This window comes from Rana temporaria, chromosome 4 (genome assembly GCF_905171775.1).
Source record: "Rana temporaria chromosome 4, aRanTem1.1, whole genome shotgun sequence".
NCBI lineage: Eukaryota > Metazoa > Chordata > Amphibia > Anura > Ranidae > Rana > Rana temporaria.
The window spans coordinates 389,285,468-389,311,322 of NC_053492.1; the positions used below are offsets into that span (position 1 = coordinate 389,285,468).

The 25,855-nt window shown below is 43.8% G+C and overlaps 1 protein-coding gene across 1 annotated transcript in view; it reads left to right on the forward strand.

Annotated features, from left to right (window-relative positions):
• MRPS5 (mitochondrial ribosomal protein S5) overlaps positions 1-25,855 on the forward strand; it is a 164,865-nt gene that overhangs the window by 75,745 nt on the left and 63,265 nt on the right. The window contains exon 5 of the mRNA XM_040351106.1: positions 11,083-11,117. Coding sequence (XP_040207040.1) covers positions 11,083-11,117 — 35 coding nt within the window. The remainder of the gene's footprint in view (positions 1-11,082; positions 11,118-25,855) is intronic.

Below are 25,855 nucleotides of genomic sequence, written 5' to 3' on the forward strand. Positions count from 1 at the left end.
CTAAAACTGGAGAGTGCAAAATCTGGTGCAGCTCTGCATATAAACCAACCAGCTTCTATTTTTTTTGTCAAAGCTCAGGTTAGAAGCTGATGGGCTATCGTGCAGAGCTGCACCATATTTTGCACTCTCTAGATTTAGTAAATCAACCCCATTGTCTGTAGAACTAAAAATTAAAGTGGTTGTAAAGGCAGAAGTTACCCTAGTAGTTACTTGAGCCCCATCCCACCCAGCCATGTTGCACGAGAGACTTGGCTGTCCGAGACTCTCCCTCCTCATTGGCTGAGATGGCAGCGAAGCGCCATTTGCTCCCACTGCTGTCAATCAAAGTCAGCGAGTCAATGATCAGAGAGAAGGGGCGTTGCCTGGCCGCGGCTCGGTGTCTGAAAGTACACAGGGAGCTGCGGCTCAGTTTGGGTGCCCTCAAAGCAAGCTGCTTGCTGTGGGGGCACTTAACGGGAAGGAGGGGCCAGAAGTGCTAAAGAGGGACCTGTGCAAAACCACTGCACAGAGCAGGTAAGTATAACATTTTTGTTATTTTAGCAAAAAGCTAGACTTTAGTATCACTTTAAGGCTCCATGCACACAGAAGCTGATAAACTGCAGTTTATTGGTGTTTTGGTGTTTTTTTTTAAAAAGCCCATACACTGAACTCTGTTAGCCTATGTGCCCATGCACACATGGGCGTTTTTTAGTGTTAATGAGCTTTGGAGTTTATTGGCTTTTTTCTGAACGCCCGAAATTTGCGTTCAAAGTGCAGTTTTTCGGCGGGGAAAAAACGCTAAAAACCGCTGGCGCCAGCGTTTTTTAGCTTTTTTTATTAATCGAAATAAGAAAAAAAAAACGCTACTGAAAAACGCTATTGCAAAAATGCTTGAAAGGCTCTCTGCAAAGCTACTGGCTTTTTTTTTTTTTTTTATAGCTTCTTTTTTTTTTTTTTTTTTTTTTAGCTTCTGTGTGCATGGAGCCTAAGGCCTGCCTGCAAAGGAAATAATTAATACTTACCCAGCCACAAATTATCTTCCTCTTGAAGACATATGTGTAATATATGGATTGCGCTACCCTGGTGGTTGGTCTATATCCACCTAGTCCTGGGCAATAATTGCGATTATTAGCCCCTATATATCACCCCTATTGACAATCCACCAAACTAATAAGTGTATATAAATGTGTACCAAGTGCTCACATGTAAATATTCCTCTCAGAACAGTGTAAAAAACACATACGTATGCGTACCATACGTATATTAAATAGTGCCCTTAAAAAACGTGCGTCACCCCTAGATTACATTCGCAAAAGATCCTTGCCACGAAAACAAACAATTTTTTTATATAGTGACAACAACATTTTTTTATATATATAAAAAATATATATAATATATATATATCAAATTTATATATATGAAAATTTAATATAGGTCTTCTAGATTGATCCTCTTCCCTTTAAAGTCCCAATATGTTAACCAGGTGCTCATAAGCAATCAATGCTTCTCCTGTGAGGTGTTTAACCACTTCCTTACTGGGCACTTAAACCCCCTTCCTGCCCAGAGGACTTTTTGCGATTCGGCACTGCGTCGCTTTAACTGACAATTGCTTGGCGTGGCTCCCAAACAAAATTGACGTCCTTTTTTTCCCACAAATAGAGCTTTCTTTTGGTGGTATTTGATCACCTCTGCGGTTTTTATTTTTTGCGCTATAAACAAAAATAAAGCGACCATTTTGATAAAAAAAAAAAATTTTTACTTGTTGCTATAATAGCTCAATTTTTTTTTAACATTTTTTTTTTTTTATCCTCAGTCTAGGCCGATACGTATTCTACATATTTTTAGTAAAAAAAAAAAATCGCAATAAGCGACTGGTTTGCGCAAAAGTTATAGCGCCTACAAAATAAGGGACAGAATTATTATTATTTTTTTTTTACTAGTAATGGCGGCGATCTGCGATTTTTATTGCGACTACGACATTATGGCGGACACATCGGACACTTTTGACACATTTTTGGCACCATTCACATTTATACTGCAATCAGTGCTATAAATATGCACTAATTACTGTATAAATGTGACTGGCAGGGAAGGGGTTAACACTAGGGGGTGAGGAAGGGGTTAAATGTATTCCCTATATAGTGTTCTAACTGTGGGGGAAGGGGGTGACTGGGGGGGGTGACCGATCTGTGTCCCTATGTACAAGAGACACAGATCGGTCTCCTCTCTCCCTGACAGCACCGCTGTCTGTGAGAGCCGGCAATGAGAAATGATCTCATATGTAAACATATAAGATCATCTCTCATTGGCCGCACAGATCGCCTAGCAAACGGCCACTCCGATTGGCCGTTCACGGCGATCTGTGATTGGCTGTGTCCAAGGGACACGGCCAGCACAGAAGTTCCCCGCTGCGCGCTCGGGAGCGCGGAAAGGGGCGGACATCAAATGACGGCGCCCCAGAGAAGTAGAACCACCCTGCGGCCGTATATAGTCGTACGGCCGTCGGGAAGTGGTTAAAACACAACGTGATTTCACCACTTCCGTGATAGTCCCATCACCGTTAAGAATGCCTTTGGTTCATTCCCAGGATAACCACTACTCTTTTGCGTCTCCACAAATGTCCGGTGTCTTGGGTATATTAGTATGGTCTTTTTTTCTCTATAAAAGCTCACAGAAATAGTGCCCCTCATAGTGCAGTATGTAAAAAAGATTTATTATATAAAATCAAAGCATATATTGCACTCGCATTTGGTTGTGCCCGTATGCCGGCACCAAGCTTCTCCAGCCGTGTATGCAACCATATGAAGGACAAAAAGCCGTTCCTCTCTCGTGTTCCCCCTACGCCTGTATTACAGTCAGCGCGTTGTTCTGTAGATGTCAGCAGCCTCTACGCATTTCGCAAGGTTCATTGCATCCTCAGGAAGCTGCTATACTCCTGTTATGCTTCTGTATTTATAGCCCTCTAAATCTGTGTATGATTTGGAATTCCCGCCCCTCATCTCTTCCCGGAAGTGCGTGGACCGGAAGTTATTCCGCCGCCATTTTGTTTACTGGAACTGCCGCCCTGGTATTCCCATCTTAGCTCCCCTGTTTATGCCATTTCTTTACTTGGTGTGTGGTGGCCATCTAGATATACACTGGCCATATGCACCATTATTTGTGTGTGTCCCCCCCCCCCCCCCCCCCCCCCTATCCTGTGGTCGGAATCTGCCTAAGGCCTGCCTGCAAAGGAAATAATTAATACTTGCCCAGCCACAAATTATCTTCCTGTTGAAGACATAAACTTATTGAAAAATCTTTTGCATCCAATGCTTTTGTTGGATGCCTGCTCCCCCCGCTGAGCTTTGCTGTTCCATCGGATGGTTCCTACATCACTAGAAGACCGAGTAGACACATGGGAGCTTTGCAAGAAACTACAGTAAGGGAATCGGGAATCTGACACTCTTAGGAAAGTGTTGGATGCAAAAGATTTTTCAACATGCTGATCTCTTCAAGAAAAGGAAGATCAGGTTGTGGGCAGCAGAATATGTATTTTCTTTACAGGTTGACTTCTTAAAAGTGATACTAAAGCTTTGTTTAAAAAAATAAAATAACAAACATGTCATACTTACCTCCACTGTGCAGCTTGTTTTTCACAGAGTGGCCCCGATCCTCCTCCTTCTGGGAGCCCTCGGCGGCTCTCGTGGCTCCTCCCCGCATTAGATAACCACCTAGGAAAAGCATTCTCCCGAGGGGGTTACCTTGCGGGTGCGCTCCTGAGTCATACACTCGGCATCCATAGACGCTGTGTGTATGACTTGGCCCTGCCCCCCAGCACCTGCGTCATTTGATTTGATTGACAGCAGCGGATGGCTGCGCTGCTATCAATCTATCCAATCAAAGCTAAGACTCCATGGAGAGAAGGACGGCGGGGACACGCCCACAAAAATTTGGGGCTCAGGTAAGTAAAACGGGGGGGCCGGACACTGCAAGGTGTTTTTTTACCTTAATGCATAGGATGCATTAAGGTAAAAAACACAAAGGTTTACAACCCCTTTAAGGTCTTTGTGTTTTTAGAACTCGCTTCGTCATTCATGTGTGATAAATATGACTGGTTTAAATTAGTTTGCAAAAAGAGGATAGCTTATGAACACACTCAAATACTTTTTTTTTTTTTTCTAATTTTAGCTTTGTTACCACTCAGGTCGTTTGCTTGATATGCCTTTGTAAATTTTGATGCTTTTAGCTGTGTTGCCATGGCATTATTCTTTTGAAGTGCGCTTTTATATGTGGAGTATTTAACAGCAACACCATGAAAGTGTCTGTTGGACGTTGCCTATTGTGAGTAGATCAAATAGATTTCGAAATACCGGACTGGCGTTTTCACTTATAGACAGTTCTGGGTTTAAAGGCAGCTATAAATGTCAACCATATATTTCTTAAGGTGATCAATTTCTTACTGTCAATAAATTGTATAATGACCTAGACAGCAACAAACATTTAACCCTTGCAGTGTGGAAGCAGCCCGACTGCAAGGCACCATTTGTAGATTTCCTGAATTTCTGCTTTAAAACAGACATGTTAAACTCATGTTAAAAATAAAAAGGATTTTAAGTCAAAGCCCATTAGTCCATCTAAACCTTTGAAGAGAAAGCAAACCACACCTTTTGAAAAGAAAAAACCCTGCAAGACAATGGCAGAATGTACTATTTTGTATTATGAAACATCTTAGAACAAAGCCCACCGCTAACAGGGCCATCTTCACCCAGTCTTCCTCCCCGGGTTTGAGTGCTCTGGCCATCTGATTGGCTGAGCTGCGATGATGTCACAGCAGCAGCATAGAACTCTCAAGGGATGGCATAGGAATGCCATCCCTTCAGAGAGCATGTGCGGGTGATGTTACCGGCTGCATTCACTGTGAATATCTCTTAACGGTGCAAATTTAGGAGCTATTCACTGTACCTACAAGTAAGCCTTTTTATAGGCTTACGTATAGGTACAAGTACAAAAAATTATGTTTACTACTACTTTAAAGCTGTAGGAGGAAGCCATTTGTTGTTCTTGAACTGGGTATAGGCAGCTAATATGGATTTTTTTTATGTAACATTTAAAATGTGGTTAATACAGGACCTTATACATTCAAAATGTGTGCATCATGGCTTGCATAATTTTTTCCACACACCTAACCACCCCTTCTATTCACTATATTCCCATTTATATCTAATAAGAGAATGTGGTACCTTATGAAAGTTGTAAAATCCATGTCCTGTTCTTTCATTGTAATTCTCCAGGCATCAAACTTAAATATAATTTAAAGCAGAGTTCTACCCAAAAATAAATACAACTAGGTCTTAAACAAAAGACACCCCACCCCGCTCCCTCCTTTTTGGAGATATCTATCTATTTATTTTTTCTATTTGTTTTGTACCTTTTTTCTAGCGTACAAAGGTGTACTTCTGTTCTAACCCTGCCGCAGCGAGGTACACCATTTTCCCATCTGCATCGGCCCCTCCTTCTTCTCCCCATGCCTTCTGGGACCTATGTGTGTCCCAGAAGACGACAGGGGCATTCAGAAAGCACAGAGTGACTCGTGCATGCGCAGTAGGCAACCACCGACTGTGAAGCCTGAAAGCCTCACTGTCTGTTTCCCTTAATTGCAATGGTGGCGCCTAAACCGGAGCTGATGGACGATTTGGCCTTGGGGGGCCGACATCGTGGGATCCCTGGACAGGTAAGTGTTCTTGTATTAAAGAGGAAGTAAACCCAGCTCAAAAAAAAAAAAAGACCCTGCAAGACAAAGGCATAATGAGCAAGTATGCATAGCATACTAGCTCATTATTTAGTACTTGCCTCCGATTGAAGCCCCCCCAGCAGTCCACGTCACCCCCTCCATCCGCCGACGTGTTGTCCCGCAGGGACTTCCATGAATCGCGGCTCCGGAGCCGCAATGACGTCACTCCTGTGCATGTGCGCGGGAATGGCACAGTACAACTGAAGCAGCGGCACATAGTGCCATTGCTTCAGTTGTTGTCTTAAGTGCACATGTGCCGCGTAACGTCGGCACATGCAAATACAGGGATATCTCCTAAACCGTGCAGGTGTAGGAGATATCCTTGTTAGCTACAGGTAAGCCTTAATATAGGCTTACCTGTAGCATAAAGTTGTAAACGAGGGTTTACAACCACTTTAAGAGTCAGCAGCTACAGTATTTGTAGCTGCTGGCTTAAAACATTTTTTTTTTGAGGCTGGAACTCTGCTTTAAATGTTTTGATACCTAAACGAATATATCAATTTATGTGAAAAAGCATTTCTGTATCTGTTATCCCTGTGGTTTATTTGATGCATACCAATCTACTATATGTAAGTTTAAAGTGGTAAAGGGAAAAATTATTTGGGATTAATCATAGGGGAAATAAAGACCTTCAGCTAGTCAGCCGCATCACATTGTAATGTAGTTCCTTTTCACCTGTCTACAGTGATAAGAAAACAATCTGTCAAGTTCTTTTCCCTTGGATCTTTTTTCCGTATGTTGTTGTGCACTGTCCTTCCCCTTAAAGGTCAAAAAAAGAGAATGTTTACTTCAGTTCCATGACATTTAAGTTTTGTCTTTGTCTTTCTCAATTTGGGGCAAAAGGCCATGTCCTCTGTGACTGGGTAAAACTTATTGACCCCTAAGAATGCAGTCAGATCCATTTTGATGTACAGTACAAGCTGCGCTTCATTTTTGTCTATGTTCTGTTTAGAAACATTGAACATAGTATATTCAGTGTGATGCAGATACATCACCTTCAGATAGAATCCTAAGTAGCGGTATATGCCTTTTAACTTCTCGTCTTCAAAAAGCCCATTTACACTTGTGTCCCTTAGCACATGTGCACACATTAACGTGACTCAGCCCTGATAGATTAAAATAATATGTAATCAGTAATAATATAGAGGTGGGGTGCTGGTGGAGTTTGAGGAAGGCCACTTAGCCTAGGTTCACATAGTTGCTTTGCAGAAAACGCAGCAAATCCTGTGTGTTTGCTATAATGTAACGTAGTGAGTGTACAGCTTGTATAACAGTGTCAATTTGCTGTCCCCTCAAAATAACTCAACACACAGCCATTAATGTCTAAACCGCTGGCAACAAAAGTGAGTACACCCTTGGGTGAAAATATCCAAATTGGGCCCAATTAGCCATTTTCCCTCCCCATTATCATGTGACTCGTTAGTGTTACAAGGTTTCAGGTGTAAATGGGGAGCAGGGGTGTTACATTTGGTGTCATCGTTCTCACTCTCTCATACTGGTCACTGGAAGTTCAACATGGCACTTCATGGCAAATAACTCTCTGAGCATCTGAAAAGAAGATTTTCGCTCTACATAAAGATAGTCTAGGCTATAAGAAGAGTGCCAAGACCCTGAAACTGAGCTTCAGCCTGGTGGCCAAGACCATACAGTGGTTTAACAGGACAGGTTCCACTCAGAACAGGCCTCGCAATGGTCGACCATAGAAGTTGAGTGCACGTGCTCAGCGTTATAGCCAGAGGTTGTTTTTGGGAAATGAGTGCTGCCAGCATTGCTGCAGAGGTTGAAGAGTTTGAGGGTCAGCCTATCAGTGCTCCGACCATATGCCGCCCACTGCATCCAATTAGTCTGCATGGCTTTTGTCCCAGAAGGAAGCCTCTTAAGATGATGCACTAGAAAGCCTGCAAACAGTTTGCTGAAGACAAGCAGACTAAGGACATGGGTTACTGAACCATGTCCTGTGGTCAGATGAGATGATGAACTTATTTGGTTCAGATGGTGTCAAGCGTGTGTGGCGGCAACCAGGTGAGGAGTACAGAGACAAGTGTGTCTTCCCTACAGTCAAGCATGGTGGTGGGAGTGTCCTGGTCTAGGGCTGCATGAGTGTTGCCGGCTACAGTTCATTGAGGGAACCATGAATGCCAACATAAGCAGAGCATGATCCCCTCCCTTCGGAGACTGGGCTGCAGGGCAGTATTCCAACATAATGGCCCCAAACACACCTGCAAGACGACCACTGCCTTGCTAAAGAAGCTGAGGGTAAAAGTGTTTGACTAGCAAACATGTCTCCAGACCCCATTGAGCATCTGTGGGGCATCCTCAAATGGAAGGTGGAGAAGCACAAGGTCTCTAACATCCACCAGCTCTGTGATGTCATCATGGAGGAGTGGAAGAGGACTCCAGTGGCAACCTGTGAGCTCTGGTGAACTCCATGCCCAAGAGGGCTAAGGCAGTGCTGAAAAATAATTTGAACATTTTCACTTAGAGGTGTACTCATTCACTTTGCTATACATTGTAGCAAAGTGTAATTTCTTCAGAGTTGTCACATGAAAAGATATAATAAAATATTTACAAAAATGTGAGGGTGTACTCACTTTTGTGAGGTACTGTAGATTTCTTAAAGCTGAACTCCAGGCACAAACTTACTTTTATTGAAATAAAATCCTCAGTAGCCACTGAATGCCTTTGGAAACGCGACTATTACTTGTAAAAGTATCAGTGACGTTAACACTGTGCTGTAACACCAGTGGTGTATTTAGGTTTTGTGTTGTCCTAGGCATGGCTAAACTCACACACTCCTGGCCTCTCTCCCTCTCTCCCTCTCTCTCTCTCTCTCTCTCTCTCTCTCTCTCTCTCTCTCTCTCTCTCTCTCTCTCTCTCTCTCTCTCTCTCTCTCTCTCTCTCTCTCTCTCTCTCTCTCTCTCGATCTCTCTCTCGAAGGATGCCATGTGGAGGATGGTAGGCGGAGCCTCTGCCAGTGGAATGACATGCAGCCAGTCACTGGCCACTTTATGGGGGCGCCAGGTGCTCCCCCCTCCCCGGCCCAGTACGCCCATAATAACAAGTACCGCCCCATAAAGTCACCATAAGGAGGGTCAGTTTCCAAGATTCCTGCATTTCAAGCAACTGACGAACATATCATCTGCAAGTCTATTCTAGGTCCAAATTAACCGTTATCCAGCATTGGTAGCTTCACTTCGCTACCAAGTGGGGGCTGTTCAGCTCAGGTCCTTACAAAGAGAATCCACTCGCTGTTGACTTTTAACTTCTTCCCTGTTTATCAGACTTTTCCCCTAGTCTTCGAAAATAGTGAATAAAAAATCTTTGGGAGTCCCCACTTGAGTTTGACAGTATTCCCTTTTCAGGGTTTGTGGGATTGGTGGTCTTTCTTTTGGATGTGGTTGGCTGTCCAAACTTCTGCCTATTTGTCAGTTTTTTCCTGGGTTTTTATCCAGTAGAGTTTTATTTTTTTTCTTGTTGGTCTAAATTTTCTTCCCATTCAGTTAGTATATTTTATTTCTAATTCCTTTTAAAGAATAGTCAGGTTGGTCCTCTAATTTTGCTGGGTGGGGCTCATTGTTTCTTTAGGTACCAGTTTCCCCTTACCGGTGATTCTCTGTCCTGGTCTGGAGCACCAGCTTGATCTCCTTGATCATGGCCATTCTGAAATGGCCTTTACTTTATCTAGCCCTGATTCGGCCAATGATTCCTGCAAATCCTCTGGCCTGGGATTGTCCCCTCATCAATTGGACCTTTCAGTGGCTATTGCTGTTGCCTACTCCTCAGCTGGAGTGCATTTGGATGACCCTTTTTACAAAACTGAGATATGCTCAATTGTGGATGATTTATACAGGGCTAGCTATCAGTTTTCCTTTTTGTCTGTTTGCCATCGTCCAAATCTCCTGTAGTTGGCAGTTTAACCATGTTTCAGAATTCCTGTGTCCCTCAACAGACCTTAATAATTTTTATGTTAAGAACAATTTTTTTTTTTTTCGTGGTTTACATACACTTTATTGTAGATATAGGTGTTCCATGCCATAGTGTCAAATTGACTTCAGGGGGCATGGGCATTTTCACATGTGGACAGGAGAGCTTCCCTATTATGCAAATATGAACGTTTAGAAAGGTAATATTTTCACATTTAGGTTATGAGGTTTTAGTTTATGCTGTCAACTATATTTTCGGGATATTAGATTTTAACTTTAACAAAGTAACAGGTTCACTTACCGTATATACTCGAGTAACCTTTTTGCGCCTGATCTCCTGGATTTTTGGGGACCCGGTTCCTCTACAAGTGTGCAAAGTTGGTTGTCCGGTGAACCTACGGCCGGGGAGCAGCGATTTTTCAAAGTCGGGCACCCCTTCGATAGACTCCCATGTTAAACGACCATTTCTCCGGTAACTTTGGGGACCCAGTACCAGACGGCCACAGGTCCCCTGGACCCGAAACTTGGCACACATGTAGCCCCGGTTTTCATCTACAAGTGTGCAAAGCTTGCTGTCTGGGGGACCTACTGCCGGGGCGCACCGATTTTTTTTTTTTTTTTTTTTTTCCAAAGCCGAGGACCCCTTCTATATACTCCCATGTTAAACGTAAGTCTAGTCATGGACACAGTGAGGCATGGACACAGTGAGGCATGCAGATGGACAACCTAGGCTTATACTCGAGTATATACAGTAATTGCCTACCAAACTGTACTACGCCACTCCTACCTCTACTGTTCACTCGCTAGTGCAACATAAAATACTCAGTTCTTCAGGGTATTGATAGCACAGGCTCTCTCCCCAGCCTCCCACAGTACACCATTATTTGCCTGGATGGCCATTTCCTAAGCTGAGCCCTAGCACATGGGGGGGTAAGGATAGAATCCTGTGCATACTCTGACCCAGTTAACTTGGGGATTTTACAAGGCTTCTTCTCTACGCTCCTGCGGGTGAACTGGGCAGCAAGGGATGAAATGGAATCTGATTATGAGTAGCAAGGAACTGGCCATTAAAGTCAACCTTCTGCTTTGTATTGATTGGCAGATTTTTTTTCTGTATACAGGTAAAATATCTGTTTTAGTTCTTTACTTGTGTCTTATTGTTATTATGACTTCAACTGTGAAGGTGGTAATTTAAATTATCATATATTTGTTTTTTGATTTTTGTTACAACTTTGTTTGAGTTAAAAGGAAAAAAAAACTGCATGATGCAAAGTGATGAGCATAGACATTTTTCTTCATATTTTCTGTATTTCAAGTAGCAGTATTTTTTCAGTTTTTATTAAGAAATCTTTAATGTTTGCTATCGTTGCTTTGGATATATGCAGACTGTATTTTTTCTTCTCCCACCAGAAACATATGAGGATTTTGACTGCAAAGTGATTGAGGTGAGTTTCTATTTCTTTGCTAGCATGCTTCTAATTTAATAGCAAATTAAATGCAGCAGCGACATTCCATTCTGCTCATTTAATATATCAAGTTTATGGTGGAAGAATTGTGCTGTATGAAAGCAGTCTAAAACAATGTACAGCAAGATAGAGCATTCTCTATGTTAATGGATGACTTATCAGCTGAGTTACATAGATAATATCCAACCGAGACAGCCGCCGGTGACTTTGCAAAGGACAAAATGAAGTTTGGTAAAGTTTTAAATTATTTTCAATAGTCTGTAGCATTAAAGTTGGGCTACTTTTCACACTGAGGTGTTTTTCAGATGCTAAAGGGCTAAAAATAGTGCCTGTAAAGCGCCTGAAAAAACTTCTTCTCCTGCCCCAATGTGAAAGCCCGAGTGCTTTCACACTGGAGCGGTGTGCTTGCAGGACGGGGAAAAAAGTCTTGCAAGCAGCATCTTTGAGGCGTTATGGGAGCGATGAATACACTGCTCTTAAAACGCCCCTGCCATTGAAATCAATTGCCAGCACTGCAGAAGCGCCAGCAAAGCGCTTCGGCAGCTACGCTTTTAACCCTTTTTACGCCCCTTCTTTTACGCTGATGGGTAATAAACTGCCCTTTATTTAACCTGACAAGGAATTATGGTAGTGCCCTTTAAGATAATGGGTAATTGGGGTAGTGCCCTTTATTAAAGCTGAAGGTTAATTACTGTAGTGCCCTTTATTTAAGCTGACAAGTAATTACAGTAGTGCCCTTTATTTAAGGTATGGACAATTACGGTAGTGCCCTTTATTTAAAGGGGTTGTAAAGGTACAATTTTTTTTCCCTAAATGGCTTCCTTTACCTTAGTGCAGTCCTCCTTCACTTACCTCCTCCTTCGATTTTGCTTTTTAAATGTCCTTATTTCTTCTGAGAAATCCTCACTTCCTGTTCTTCTGTCTGTAACGCCACACAGTAATGCAAGGCTTTCTCCCTGGTGTGGAGTGTCGTGCTTGCCCCCTCCCTTGGACTACAGGAGAGTCAGGACGCCCACTAACACACAGCTCCTTCCTCTATCTGCAACGTAGAGAACGTCCTGACTCTCCTGTAGTCCAAGGGAGGGGGCAAGCACGACACTCCACACAAGGGAGAAAACCTTGCATTACTGTGTGGAGTTACAGACAGAAGAACAGGAAGTGAGGATTTTTCAGAAGAAATAAGGACGTTTAAAAGCAAAATGGAAGGATGAGGTAAGTGAAGGAGGACTGCACTAAGGTAAAGGAAGCTATTTAGGAAAAAAATATATAATGTACCTTTACAACACCTTTAAGCTTACAAGTAATTACAGTAGAAAACAAGGCCCTAAATCAGACTTTGGAGGCAATATTGAATGATAATACGTCTTAAGAAAAATACATTTTATTTATACATCATACAATGGAGCAAAAGAACCTAAAAAAAAATGTAAAGCTGCATAATGCAGATGCACCATGTAGCTGTAGTGAGACCCTGTGTGTGTCAATGCCTTTTTCATTTTATGCTTCGTCGGGACACAATCAGGGGGCGTCTGAAAGAGAACAGGTCTCACTATCTTGTTGGCATAAAAGCATGCCTAAGTGGTATTATCATAGAGAGCAATGTGCTTTTCAAACATATATAGTGTCATATGGAAACAGTGATTCTTCCATCTGCTAAATGTACCATATAGTATGATACCAAATCCAGGGTACATAGAATAGTAAATTGTACAAGGCTATATTAACCAGGGGTGCTCTGATGGTCCATTCACCGACCACAGTCAAAAGGCCCATTCAGTCATAGAGGCTGAAACACCCTGTTTTATACGTAGCACATATAGCTACAGCCACGGATCAATTCATTACAGTAAAACTTTGGTTTGAGAGCGTTTTGCAAGATGAGCAAAATGTTTTAATACATTTTGCCTTGATATACAAGCGATATCTTGATGTAAGAGTAGCATCATGACACAACTGAGTATAAAAAAAGAGAGGAGCCTTTAAGTGTATCAATATGGTTACATTTAATGAAGGTACAACATTTAGCAACTTATTGCTACACTAAGGCCCCGTACAGACGAGCGGACTGTCCGATCGGAGATTTCTGTCTGATGGTTGTACACACCATCAAACAGAAATCCGCGCGGACAGGATATGCGGTGACGTAGCCGCGGCAAGGTGTGCGACTCTGGAAGGTCAATGCTTCGACGCATGCGAGGGCTTTCGGCCGAGCGACATGTCCGGGGAGTCGTACAGACGACCGAACATGTCCGACGGACAGGCTTCCAGCGGACATGTTTCTTGGCATGCTAAAAAACATTTGTCCGCTGGAAACCTGTCCGCTAGGCTGGGAATCCGGTCCGGTCGGCCGTACACACGACCGAACATGTCCGCTGAAACTGGTCCGCTCACCAGTTTTAGCGGACATGTTCGATCGTGTGTACGAGGCCTCAGAGGTGCCTCTTCTCTTTTAGGCCCCATTCACACGGACGGACCGTTCAGGTCCGCCTGTCAGTTTTGACGGTGAACCTGAACGGACGCTCCATGCAGTCCTATGGAGCGTCGGATGTCAGCGGAGACATGTCCGCTGACATCCGATTCGATCCGCCAAAATCAGACGTATGGCGATACGTCCATATCCAGTGAGCAGAGCTTGAGCTTGTCATCTGCCAGCTCAGTGGAGATCTGCGGACTGATCTTCCGCTGAGCTGGCGGACTCCGTAGCGACGGAGTCCGCCTCGTGTAAATGGGGCCTTATACTCTGTAAAAAAAAATGCTTTGATATACAAGTACAAGTGCTTTGGATTACAAGTATGCTTCTGGAACGAATTATGCTCGCAAACCAAGGTTTTACTGTATTTAAACCGAGCCATTCATCGAATCACACTGCTCAGTGTGTGCATGTGGACAGTGCATCTCAGAATTGCAAAAGCATCATCTCTGGTGCTGATTTTTTTATGAAAAAAAGTTTTACATAAACCTAGGCTTTAAAGTGGTTGTAAACCCTTACAACACACTTTGTGCTACAGGTAAGCCTATAATAAGGTTTACATGTAAGCTACCCTGGATATCTCCTAAAACTGAACGGTTTAGGAGATATCCCCTGTCCCCTGCATGTGACAATGTCATTGGCACATGCGCACTAAAGCAAACTGCAGCACGGGAGTGACGTCATGCTGGCTCCGGCCAATCACAGCGGTGGAGCCATGATACCCGGAAGTAACCCCCGGGAGAGATGTCGCGGGCTGGGGGGGTACGATGTAAGATAAGTACATGCATACTAGCGCATTATGTCTTTGTCTTGCAAGGTAGTTCAAAATTTCTCATTATACACAACAAAGTTTCTGCTTTATTTTCCCATGCCCCCTCTTTCTTTGTCCATTTGACAAAAGTGCTCACATCACTGTATGAATACTTTACTAACCCAATTGGTTTTGATGTTGGATTTCTTGAGCAATTTACGGACATTAAATGAGTGGACATCGGTGCACATTATAAATCTTGTGCATGTATTTGTGGTATTTCATTTTAACAATGATTTGTTTTCATATGTAAAATAATCCTTTGTGTCAGCAACTGTCTAATTGCTGATATTCACAGTTCACATCCACACTTGTATGCATAGGTCGTATCTTTTTGATATTTGCAGCTTCACCGCACATTTATCATACACATAATGGAGGCCGGTTGTCCTTTTAAAGTCTACCAGTGCACTTTTTCTATGCATATTTCGGTTGGGTTGTGTTTATTGGCATATGAACATTCATTATCATTTCACTTCACATCATTAATTTTTATTATTTAATTATCACAAATTGTACATTTAATACCACACATGCACAGTGAGTGATCCAGTATTTATAATCACACCAAAAGATTTTCTTAATCACATTTTTGTTTTTTACCTCTATTTTCTTGGATACAAGTATGTGCATTCAACCACATGTGTTAGCCATGTATACTAATTAAATTCACTAAATTTGTTAATTAGTTTCAATTAACCACATATTTGATCACATGTTTAATATGGATCAGTATATATTTGCAGCTAAGTTTTGTGGTTGTGTAGCTATGACTAAGCACTGTTGAGAGTGTGAAACGCGTCAGCTTTGGCCTGTACTCTGCTGTGGCTTGTACTTTTGAAATCTTTTTACAATAAAAGCTTTTTTTGGAGTGCGGCTGTCCAGAACTTTCCCATAATTTCTATATGCTTAGCCTGCACCTGCTGCTTCCATCCTGAGGAGAGTTTCATTTCCACATACCCACCTGGAGCGGTAATTCCTTCCCCCACTTTACATTTTACCTTTACAACCGCTTTAATATACAGTGGATATAAAAAGTCTACACACCCCTGTTAAAATGTCAGGTTTCTGTGATGTAAAAAAAAAATGAGACAAACCTAAATCATTTCAGAACCTTTTCCACCATTAATGTGACCTATAAACTGCACAACTCAATTGAAAAACAAACTGAAATCTTTTAGGGAAAAAATAAAAAACGAATGTTGTTGCATCATTTTACACATATCTTATTACTGGGGACGTACTGTATTTATTGGCGTATAACACGCACTTTTCCCCCCTGAAAATCGAGGGCAAAGCAGGGGTGCGTGTTATACGCCAACAGCGTACCTCACCGAGCCGTCATCTCCTCTCCACTCGGCTCCTCGGCTCTCACGTCACACACACACAGTCCTGCCTCTGCCACCGGCATTGGACCAGTGTTCTGCCTATCGCAGTAGCTGGTCCAATGCCGATGGCGGAGGCAGGACTGTGTGTGTGTGTAATGTGAGAGGAGATGACAGCTCAATGATTTCCTGATTCAGGCTGCTGGTGAGGGAGATGGTGAGGCTGCATTGGGGACAATTATCAGGCTGCATTGAGGACAATAATCGGGCTGCAGGTGGACATTGATGGGCACCGACTCTTAATTTGCTTCAAAGTTGTTTATTTTAAAAATATGATTTTTTTCCTGAAACTTCCCTCCTAATATTAGGGTGTGTGTTATACGCCGATGCGTGTTATACGCTGATAAATACGGTAATTGTGTTCAGAATTAAGCAATCACATTCAAACTCATGTTAGATTAGGAGTTAGTGCACACCTGCCATCATTTAAAGTGTCTCTGATTAACCCCAAATAAAGTTTTGCTTTTCTAGTAGATATTTAGTGACATTTTCTTAGTCGCATCCTACAGCAAAAACCATGGTCTGCAGAGAGCTTCCAAAGCATCAGAGGGATCTCATTGTTAAAACGTATCAATCAGGAAAAGGGCACAAAAGAATTTCCAAGGCATTAGATATACAATAGAACACAGTGAAGTCAGTCCTCATCAAGTGAAGCAAATATGGCACAACAGTGAAGAACTGTACGTCCCTCCAAAATTGTTGAAAAGACGAGAAGAAAACTGGTCAGGGATGCTGCCAAGAGGCATACAGCAACATTAAAGGAACTGCAGGATTATCTGGCAAGTATTGGCTGTGTGGTACATGTGACAACAATCTCCCATATTCTTCGTATGTCTGGGCTATGGGGTAGAGTGGCAAGACATAAGCCTTTTCTTACATCTAAGCCTGGCTAAATTTTGCAAAAACACATCTGAAGTCTCCCAAAAGCATGTGGGTAAATGTGTGCTGGTCTGACGAAAACCAAGGGTGAACTTTTTAGTCATAATTCCGAAAGATATGTTTGGCGCAAAAGCAACACTGCACATCACCAAAAAAAAACATACCCACCGCGAGGCATGGTGGTGGCAGCATCATGGTTTGGGGGTGTTTTTCTTCAGCTGGAACAGGGGCCAGGAACAGCTGTAACAGGTAGAGGGAATTATGAACAGTTCCAAATACCAGTCAATATTGGTAAAACCTTCAGGCTCCTGCTAGAAAGCTGAACATGAAGAGGAACTTCATCTTTCAGCATGACAACAACCCAAAGCATACATCCAAATGAACAAAGGAATGGCTTCAGCAGAAGAAGTTTCAAGTTTTGGAATGTCCCAGCCATTCCCCAGACCTGAATCCGATTGAAAATCTGTGGGGTGATCTGAAGAGGGCTGTGCACAGGAGATGCCCTCACAATCTGACCGATTTGGAGCGTTTTTGCAAAGAAGAGTGGGAAAATATTGCCAAGTCAAGATGTACCATGCTGATAGGCTCATACCCAAAAAAGACTGAGTGCTGTAATAATTTCAAGAGGTGCTTCAACAAAGTATTAGTTTAAGGGTGTGCACACTTATGCAACCATATTATTTTAACGTTTTTATTTTTACTTCCATCCTCCTAAAAGATTTCTTTGTTTCAGTTTATAGGTCACATTAAAGGTGGAAACAGTTCTAAAGTAATTTATCTTTGTCTCATTTTTTTGGATCACAGAACCCTGACGTTTTAACAGTGGACTTTTTATATCCACTGTACAATATTGTAATATTGTTTTTGGTCTATAACTTAGAAAATATTTGCAAAACCATCAGATGGTTTGCACTTGGAAGACTTCGAAGTACATTCATACACATACTTTATATTTGTGGTAACAGAGGAGGTCATGTATTAATAAAAAACTAAATAGTAATAATAAATCACTTCCTAATTAGAATGTCCCTTAAAAACAGTTGTGCTATTTTTTATACCAGTATTTAAGTGCCGCAAAGAAAAATATTTTCAAGCTGCGATAATCTCTTTGGCTTTCATTGGTATTGTATTGTCAGATTGTAGGTTGCAGCTGTATTCCATGTTTAAAAACGGCAGGGGCTTCTCTTAATTTTGTTAAGTGCTTATGCAGCATGACTTAAAGAGATGATGGAAATTGACTGTTATTTTAAAATGAAGAACGTGTTTTGTACAGTACATCGTGTTGTGCATTTTAAAGTGATCACATGGATAGGGGGGTTTGGAAACTCTGACATTTTCTGACTCTGATCTTTTATTCTCTCACTTTCCTTGGAACAACGAGTTGTTTAAAAGAGGAAAGCTATTTGATGTTTTTTTAAGATTTCTTTCTATATTGTTTCCATATCTGTTTTACAGTAGGTGTTTGTGATATTGTGCTTTTAGCACGACAGCGTCGCGCTGATACTCGGCGACAGGGTGCCGAGATCTCCCCGACACCTCGCACTCACTGGAATAGTGACAGCACATCCCAGCAAGCGCGTCATAGAAGCGACGGGAGATCCGACTTGGATTCCCGCCAATTCTACACGTGTGCGGCGTTTGTTATGAATCCTGAGGGGGAAGTCCCCGCCGGATTTTAAATAAAAATCCGGCATGGGTCCCCCCCTCAGGAGCATACCGGGCCCTTAGGTCTGTTATGGGTTGTAAGGAGAGCCCCCCTACGCCGAAAAAAACGGCGTAGGGGGTCCCCCTACAATCCATACCAGACCCGTATCCAAAGCACGCTACCCGGCCAGCCAGGAAGGGAGTGGGGACGAGCGAGCGCCCCCCCCCTCCTGAGCCGTACCAGGCTGCATGCCCTCAACATGGGGGGGTTGGGTGCTCTGGGGCAGGGGGGCGCACTGCGGCCCCCCCACCTCAGAGCACCCTGTCCCCATGTTGATGAGGACAGGGCCCCTTCCCGACAACCCTGGCCGTTGGTTGTCGGGGTATGCGGGCGGGAGGCTTATCGGAATCTGGGAGCCCCCTTTAATAAGGGGGCCCCCAGATACCGGCCCCCCACCCTAAGTGAATGAGTATGGGGTACATCGTACCCCTACCCATTCACCTGCAAGAAAAGTGGTAAAAACACAAATAAACCACACAGGGTATTAAAATATTTTATTTTTCTGCTCCGGAGGCCTCCCCTGTCTTCTTTATTAGCTCTTTTACCAGGGGAGGCTTCTTCTTTGACGTCTTCGGGTGGGTGGGGGCCGCCGTCTGGTTCTCTTCCACCGCCGGGGGGGGTCGCTTTTAAAAAAGCCCCCACCCCCCGGCGGGTTTCCTCCGGCGTCTTCGGCGGGGCTCTTCTTCTTCCGCTATCCCGACGGGTCTTCTCAACTCTCCGGGGTTCTCCTTCTGTCTTCGCCGCTCTCCGCTCTTGACTCGGCGCACCCCGGTTCTTCGTCTCGCTGTCCGGTGTCTTCTTCCGTGCTGTACGTCTTCTCCTTCCGTGCTGTGATGAGTTCTTCTTCCGTGCTGTGACGTCATGTTCTTCACTTCTCTTCTTCTCCCGATGTTGACTCGCCGGTCCTCCTCGCTGAAATGACGGATGCGCGCCTTGCATCGGACCTATATAGGCCTCACAGTCCCATCATGCTCTGTACCTACCCATGTGATACCTACCCACGTGGTAGGTATCACATGGGTAGGTACAGAGCATGATGGGACTGTGAGGCCTATATAGGTCCGATGCACCCGCGCACCCGTCATTGCAGAGAGGAGCCGGCGACGTGTCAACACCGGGAGAAGGAGAGAAGTGAAGAACATGACGTCACAGCGCGGAAGAAGAACTCATCACAGCACGGAAGGAGAAGACGTAAAGCACGGAAGAAGACACCGGACAGCGAGACGAAGAACCGGGGTGCGACGAGTCAAGAGCGGAGAGCGGCGAAGACAGAAGGAGACCCCCGGAGAGTTGAGAAGACCCGTCGGGATAGCGGAAGAAGAAGAGCCCCGCCGAAGACGCCGGAGGAAACCCGCCGGGGGGTGGGGGCTTTTTTAAAAGCGACCCCCCCCCCCCCGGCGGTGGAAGAGAACCAGACGGCGGCCCCCACCCACCCGAAGACGTCAAAGAAGAAGCCTCCCCTGGTAAAAGAGCTAATAAAGAAGACAGGGGAGGCCTCCGGAGCAGAAAAATAAAATATTTTAATACCCTGTGTGGTTTATTTGTGTTTTTACCACTTTTCTTGCAGGTGAATGGGTAGGGGTACGATGTACCCCATACTCATTCACTTAGGGTGGGGGGCCGGTATCTGGGGGCCCCCTTATTAAAGGGGGCTCCCAGATTCCGATAAGCCTCCCGCCCGCATACCCCGACAACCAACGGCCAGGGTTGTCGGGAAGGGGCCCTGTCCTCATCAACATGGGGACAGGGTGCTCTGAGGTGGGGGGGCCGCAGTGCGCCCCCCTGCCCCAGAGCACCCAACCCCCCCATGTTGAGGGCATGCAGCCTGGTACGGCTCAGGAGAGGGGGGGGGCGCTCGCTCGTCCCCACTCCCTTCCTGGCTGGCCGGGTAGCGTGCTTTGGATACGGGTCTGGTATGGATTGTAGGGGGACCCCCTACGCCGTTTTTTTCGGCGTAGGGGGGCTCTCCTTACAACCCATAACAGACCTAAGGGCCCGGTATGCTCCTGAGGGGGGGACCCATGCCGGATTTTTATTTAAAATCCGGCGGGGACTTCCCCCTCAGGATTCATAACAAACGCCGCACACGTGTAGAATTGGCGGGAATCCAAGTCGGATCTCCCGTCGCTTCTATGACGGCTCTGTCTCCATCGCGGCAAGCCAGCTCGGCGCTGGCTCCCGCGATGGGGCTCGTAGGTGCTCAATCTCGCCGAGAAAGAGAGCGAGATTGACACAAAATCGGGTTCACCTACTGTAGGTCTGTTGATGTTTTTAGACATAGACCTACTGCTACAGTCCTTTTTACCCTGTTTAAAGTTTCAGTCTACAATTCTTTTCAAGTATAAAGTTGTAAAATAACGCCTGTATTTTAAGACTTTTTTCCTATGTACAGGTTACCAAATGAGCGTTAGGAGCTTGGGTTGTCACAGAGCTACATGTCACCAGCACTGGTAGTCTCTTTATAAAATGACGGGGAATGGGAAAATGCAGGTGACACTAGGTGGAGGTAGCTTCCTCTCTTCTTCTTTTTTTTTTTTTTTTTAATCTTTTTATTGATTTTTCACACAAAAAAACACACACAAGGTAGGCAACATGCCCACCCCGACAGAGGCCACACAGGGCCGACACACCAACAAGTAACAATTACAACCTACCACCTTATACCCTCCCCTACCCCAACCCCAACCTTGACCAACCACCAACCCATAGCAGCCAAATACTAAAGCACCAAGTAAAATCCAGGAAATATAGTGACCCCAGGTAACATTAGCTCAACAAATTCAGAATTAGGTCATATCAAGGTACTCATACCACAAATGTAAAAAAAAAGAAATAAAATAAACTAAACTGAAAACCTCCTCAAGTGCCAGAGGTGTACTATTTGTTATAGAGCATATCTATTTAGCAGAAACCCCAGGGAGTAGTGGAAGCCTCTAGAAATTAAACTGTAACTCTAACCCACCGTTTCCGAGAAGTCTAGCCAAGCCTGCCAAACCTTCTTAAATTTCTTATCGCAACCCCTTGACCTGTAAGTAGCCTTGTACATGGGGATTACAGAGTTGACCAACCCTTTCCAAAATGATAATGTTGGGGCATTGGAGTTCTTCCATTTCAATAGAATAGCCTTCCTGCCATAAAAAAAACCAATATTCTCCTCTCTTCTCTTTGCAGATTATCTAAACAACTCTCTGTTTTCATATCCACTGATATACAGTATGTTGTAAGCCCTTAAAGTGGACGTAAACCCTCACATATACCCAGTGAAGTGAACAGCCTCAGATGATACACAGGGATGAAACAAATCTCCCTACATAAGGTTTACATATTTATCTGCTGTCTTCAGCTTACTATATTCTTTAGAATTCTTACATCGGGTTAGAATTTTTACTTCCTTATTCAGCACTGGGAGTGTAGTCTTGTCTTACACTGGGAGACAGCTGATTGGAGGAAAGATACCCACACCCCCCTCCACATAGGCAGAAGAAGGAATATACTTTCAGAGCTGTACTCTGACAAGACAAACTCTCTGCTAATCTATTTGTAGCACCCACCCCGGAACACATTTCAGGCTGGTTTTATCTCCAGTCCCCTTTAAAGATAAGGTATAGTGCATTTTCAGTAAGTGTTAAAGGGATACTAAACAGAGAAGTGTTAATTGACATCATTCATTCACATAAATCATATATATCATGGCACTGTATTTTCCTTATAACCATTTGAAGACCAGGTGTTTTTTTCTGAAGCCTTTTGTTAACAAGTAAAAATCTGTATTTGCTTACTTTTTTTAGCAGAGGCCCTAGAGAATAAAAAGGTGGGTTTTGAATTTTTTTATGTCACGCGGTATTTGCGCAGCAGATTTTTTAATATAAATATTTTGGGGAAAAAAAAATGTAATGCACACAAACACAATATAATACCCAATGTTTTGATAAGATATAAAATATGGTGTTACGCCAAGTAAATAGATACCCAACATGTCACACTCTTGAAATGACAACAAACTGTGGTATTTAAAAATTTCCATAAGCAATGCTTTTAAAGCCTTTACAGGTCAACAGTTTAGACTGGTAAACATTCCTTATGACAGCAATAGGCAGTGACAGGTACTCTTCATGGAAAGATCTGGGGTAAGTTAGACCCCAGATGTCTCCTCTGCCTTTAAAAGCTTCTGCTCACACCAAGATTGGTGTGAACAGATCTTTTTTTTACAAATTTAAACATGGCTCTGTGTACATCTGGAGAAACTGGAAGTGGCAATAATACTTGTCACTTTCTGTTTCCTATACCATAGAGCTCATCGGGACCTTCTTGTCCTTGGCTAACTCTAAGGTAAACTGGCAGAACCACCAGCTTCATTCTGGCCAGGGGGTCAACCTCCCCTCCTGCTGGTGCCTCTTCTGGAAAATCGTGTGAGTTTATTCAAAGGTCCACTGGATCTGGTAAGAGGCTCATATATGCAATGTCACTTGGTGGTAGATGCACAGAAATGTGAAGTGTGGGGGCACCTATGAGATGCATAGATTGTGGATTCATTTAATCTTGTCTATTGGACTTTTGATATTTCTTTGTGCCTTTGCAAATTGGCAAATTTATGGACTAAGGCCCGGATTCACAAAGCACTTGCGCCGACGTATCTCGAGATACGCCGCGTAAGTGCAAATATGCGCCGTCTTATCTGTGCGCCGGGCCCACAAAACTAAGATACGCCTAAAAACAGGCTTCATTCCACCAACGTAACTTGCCGGCGTAGAGTGGGTGCATATTTACACTGGACGCATGTGGCGCTCCCATTGATTTTCAATTCAAATATGCAAATTAGGAAGATACGGCGATTCACAATCGTATGTGCGCCTGACGCAGGCTACGCGATGTGCGCATAAGTTGTACGTCCGGCGTAAAGTTAAGCCCCATAAAGCAGTTATAACCCAGCAGCAGACATGCAAAGGCCTGCTCCAGGGAACACAAGCTGGCGTATTTTACGTAGTTAACATTGGACGTGAATATGGCTGGGCGTAGGTTACGTTCACGCCGTAGGCAGTGATCTGGCGTATCTTAGGCAGTTGTTCCGACATGGTTCTGAGCATGCGCAAAACGATGCGTCCACGTCCCGGCGCATGCGCAGTTGGTGATACGTATCTATCTGGCACTCGGCCCATCATTTGCATGGGGTCACGCCTCATTAGCATGGCTCACGCCCACTTCCACTTATGCCGACTTACGCCTTGGAAACCCAGCGCAGTTTTGGGAGCATTGGCTTTGTGAATTCGATGCTTGCCTCTCTGCGCTGCGTCGGCGTAGCGTAAAGGAGATACGCTACAGGGGCATAATTGTGCGCCGCTGTTTGTGAATCCGGGCCCAAAACATTTTCTCCTATTTATTTTTTTTCAAATTTTTTTTTTTATTACAATTTCTGGATTTTTCACCATTGTAGGTTTTTTGTATTTATTCACATGTATGTTATGATTTAGCGCCATTTTCCTGTATTTTTTAATCAATCAGCATACTATATCCTGCCCCCATAGTGTTTAGCAATAGGTGGACATGAAGGAGGGAGGGAGGGGCGTGTTATTTACCACTGTGTATATACCCACATGTACATGTGTGACCATATGTCACATGGGCTGCACAGATATGTAAAAGGAGGAAATTAGCTTAGAAGGAAACTGAAAATGAGCATGCTTCGTAGACACCAGCTCACCTACTCTACACAATCTCAGGCTGCAGTGGGGACACAGACAAGATAAGAGGGACAGCTTAAGACAAGATCAACAAGGTATATTTCACTCTACACAAAAGGAATGCTTTAGTGGCTTTGTGAGTATGAACACTGTTGTATAACATGCAATGAGAGTTTTTCATAGTCTGGGTTTAATTACACTTTAAATACACATACAGTATGTAGGAACTTTTCAAATGTCAAAGGATTGTATTTTTGTCGACCAAGTCCTGAGATTTAGGGCTTGTGTTGACTGCCTCAGGGCTTGTATCAGTGGCATCACCTGGGGTTTAAGGCTTGTGTCAATGCAATCCATTTGAGACGCTTCTGAGATTATTATATATTATTAATATGAATGATTTGTGAAGTGCTAGCAATTTGCGTAGCCCTTTACTAAACAGGGGGGGGACTGTACAGTACAATACAAAATGGCCCTGCTAGTGGTAGCTTACAGTCTAAAAGGAAGGCTCAAGTGATACAAAAGGTAATGCCTTTTAAGCAGCCCATAGATGAGTCCCTATGTAGATGGGGAATCCTCCCTGCTGAATGCAGGCTCTGGCCATGAAACATCACTATGTTATGCTGTGATTTGATCCCTTCAATAAAACATTTGGATTCTTGGTGTGCTGGCGATGTATATCTCTTAACCACTTCCCTATGGGGCAATTGGTACCCCCTTTCTGCCCAGGCCAATTTTCATCATGCAGCGCTGTCACACTTTGAATGACAATTGCTCGGTCATGCAACACTGTACCCAAACTAAATTTTTATTATTTTCTTCCCACAAATAGAGCTTTCTTTTGGTGGTATTTGATCACCTGTGGGGTTTTTATTTTTTGCTAAACAAACTAAAAATCAGGTGGCACTGATATGTAGAATTAATGGGCACTGATATGCAGCACAGATGGACACTGACAGGCAGCATTGATGGGAACTGACAGGCAGCACTGATAGGTGGCATTGATGGACACAAATAGGTGGCACTTATGGGCAGCCCTGATTGGGCAGGTACTGACAGGTGTTAATGCTGGGCACTGATTGGCACGGTGATAGACACTGGCACTATGGTGGGCACTGATTGGCACTATATTGGGCACTGACAGGAGGTTATGATGGGGCACTGACTGGCAGCTACTGGGCACTGATTGGCAGCTGATGGGTACATTTGATGGGGAATGTGCTGATTATCAGCACAGACCCTCCCTCTGACAGGTGAATTCTAGTGAATTGATAGATCGACTTGTGTACAACCAGCCTACCCATACGTGGATCGAAATTTGGCTGGTCCCTGCTGAACTGGCTGAATTTTTGATCCATGTATGGCCGGCTTTATGCAGTGTATTTGTGCCTTTTTAGTTCCACTTTAAAGGAAGTGAAAAATAACAAAAGGATCAACAATTGAAAAAAAATAACTAAGGCTGGCCATAGACGGTTCAGCAGGAACTGGCCGACATTGGAACCATTAATGGACAGGCTTAATGTACCAAGTTGACTGATCGATAAACTTGGGTACAATCGGCCTGCTGGATTTGCCTGCGATTATTGCAAGCAGGTGCTATAGTGCCGCTAGTGATAATCATTGTCTTCTCCCGGTGGGGACAGCTTCCCCTCGCCTGACCCCACCGGGGAAGACAATTGCTTGGCAGGAGTGATTCCTCTGTCAACACTGTCTGTGTTAATGGGGTAATTGTGCAAAATCCCCACTGTCTATGGCCTGCCTAAGTTACAAGGATAACAGTGTATTCATTCTA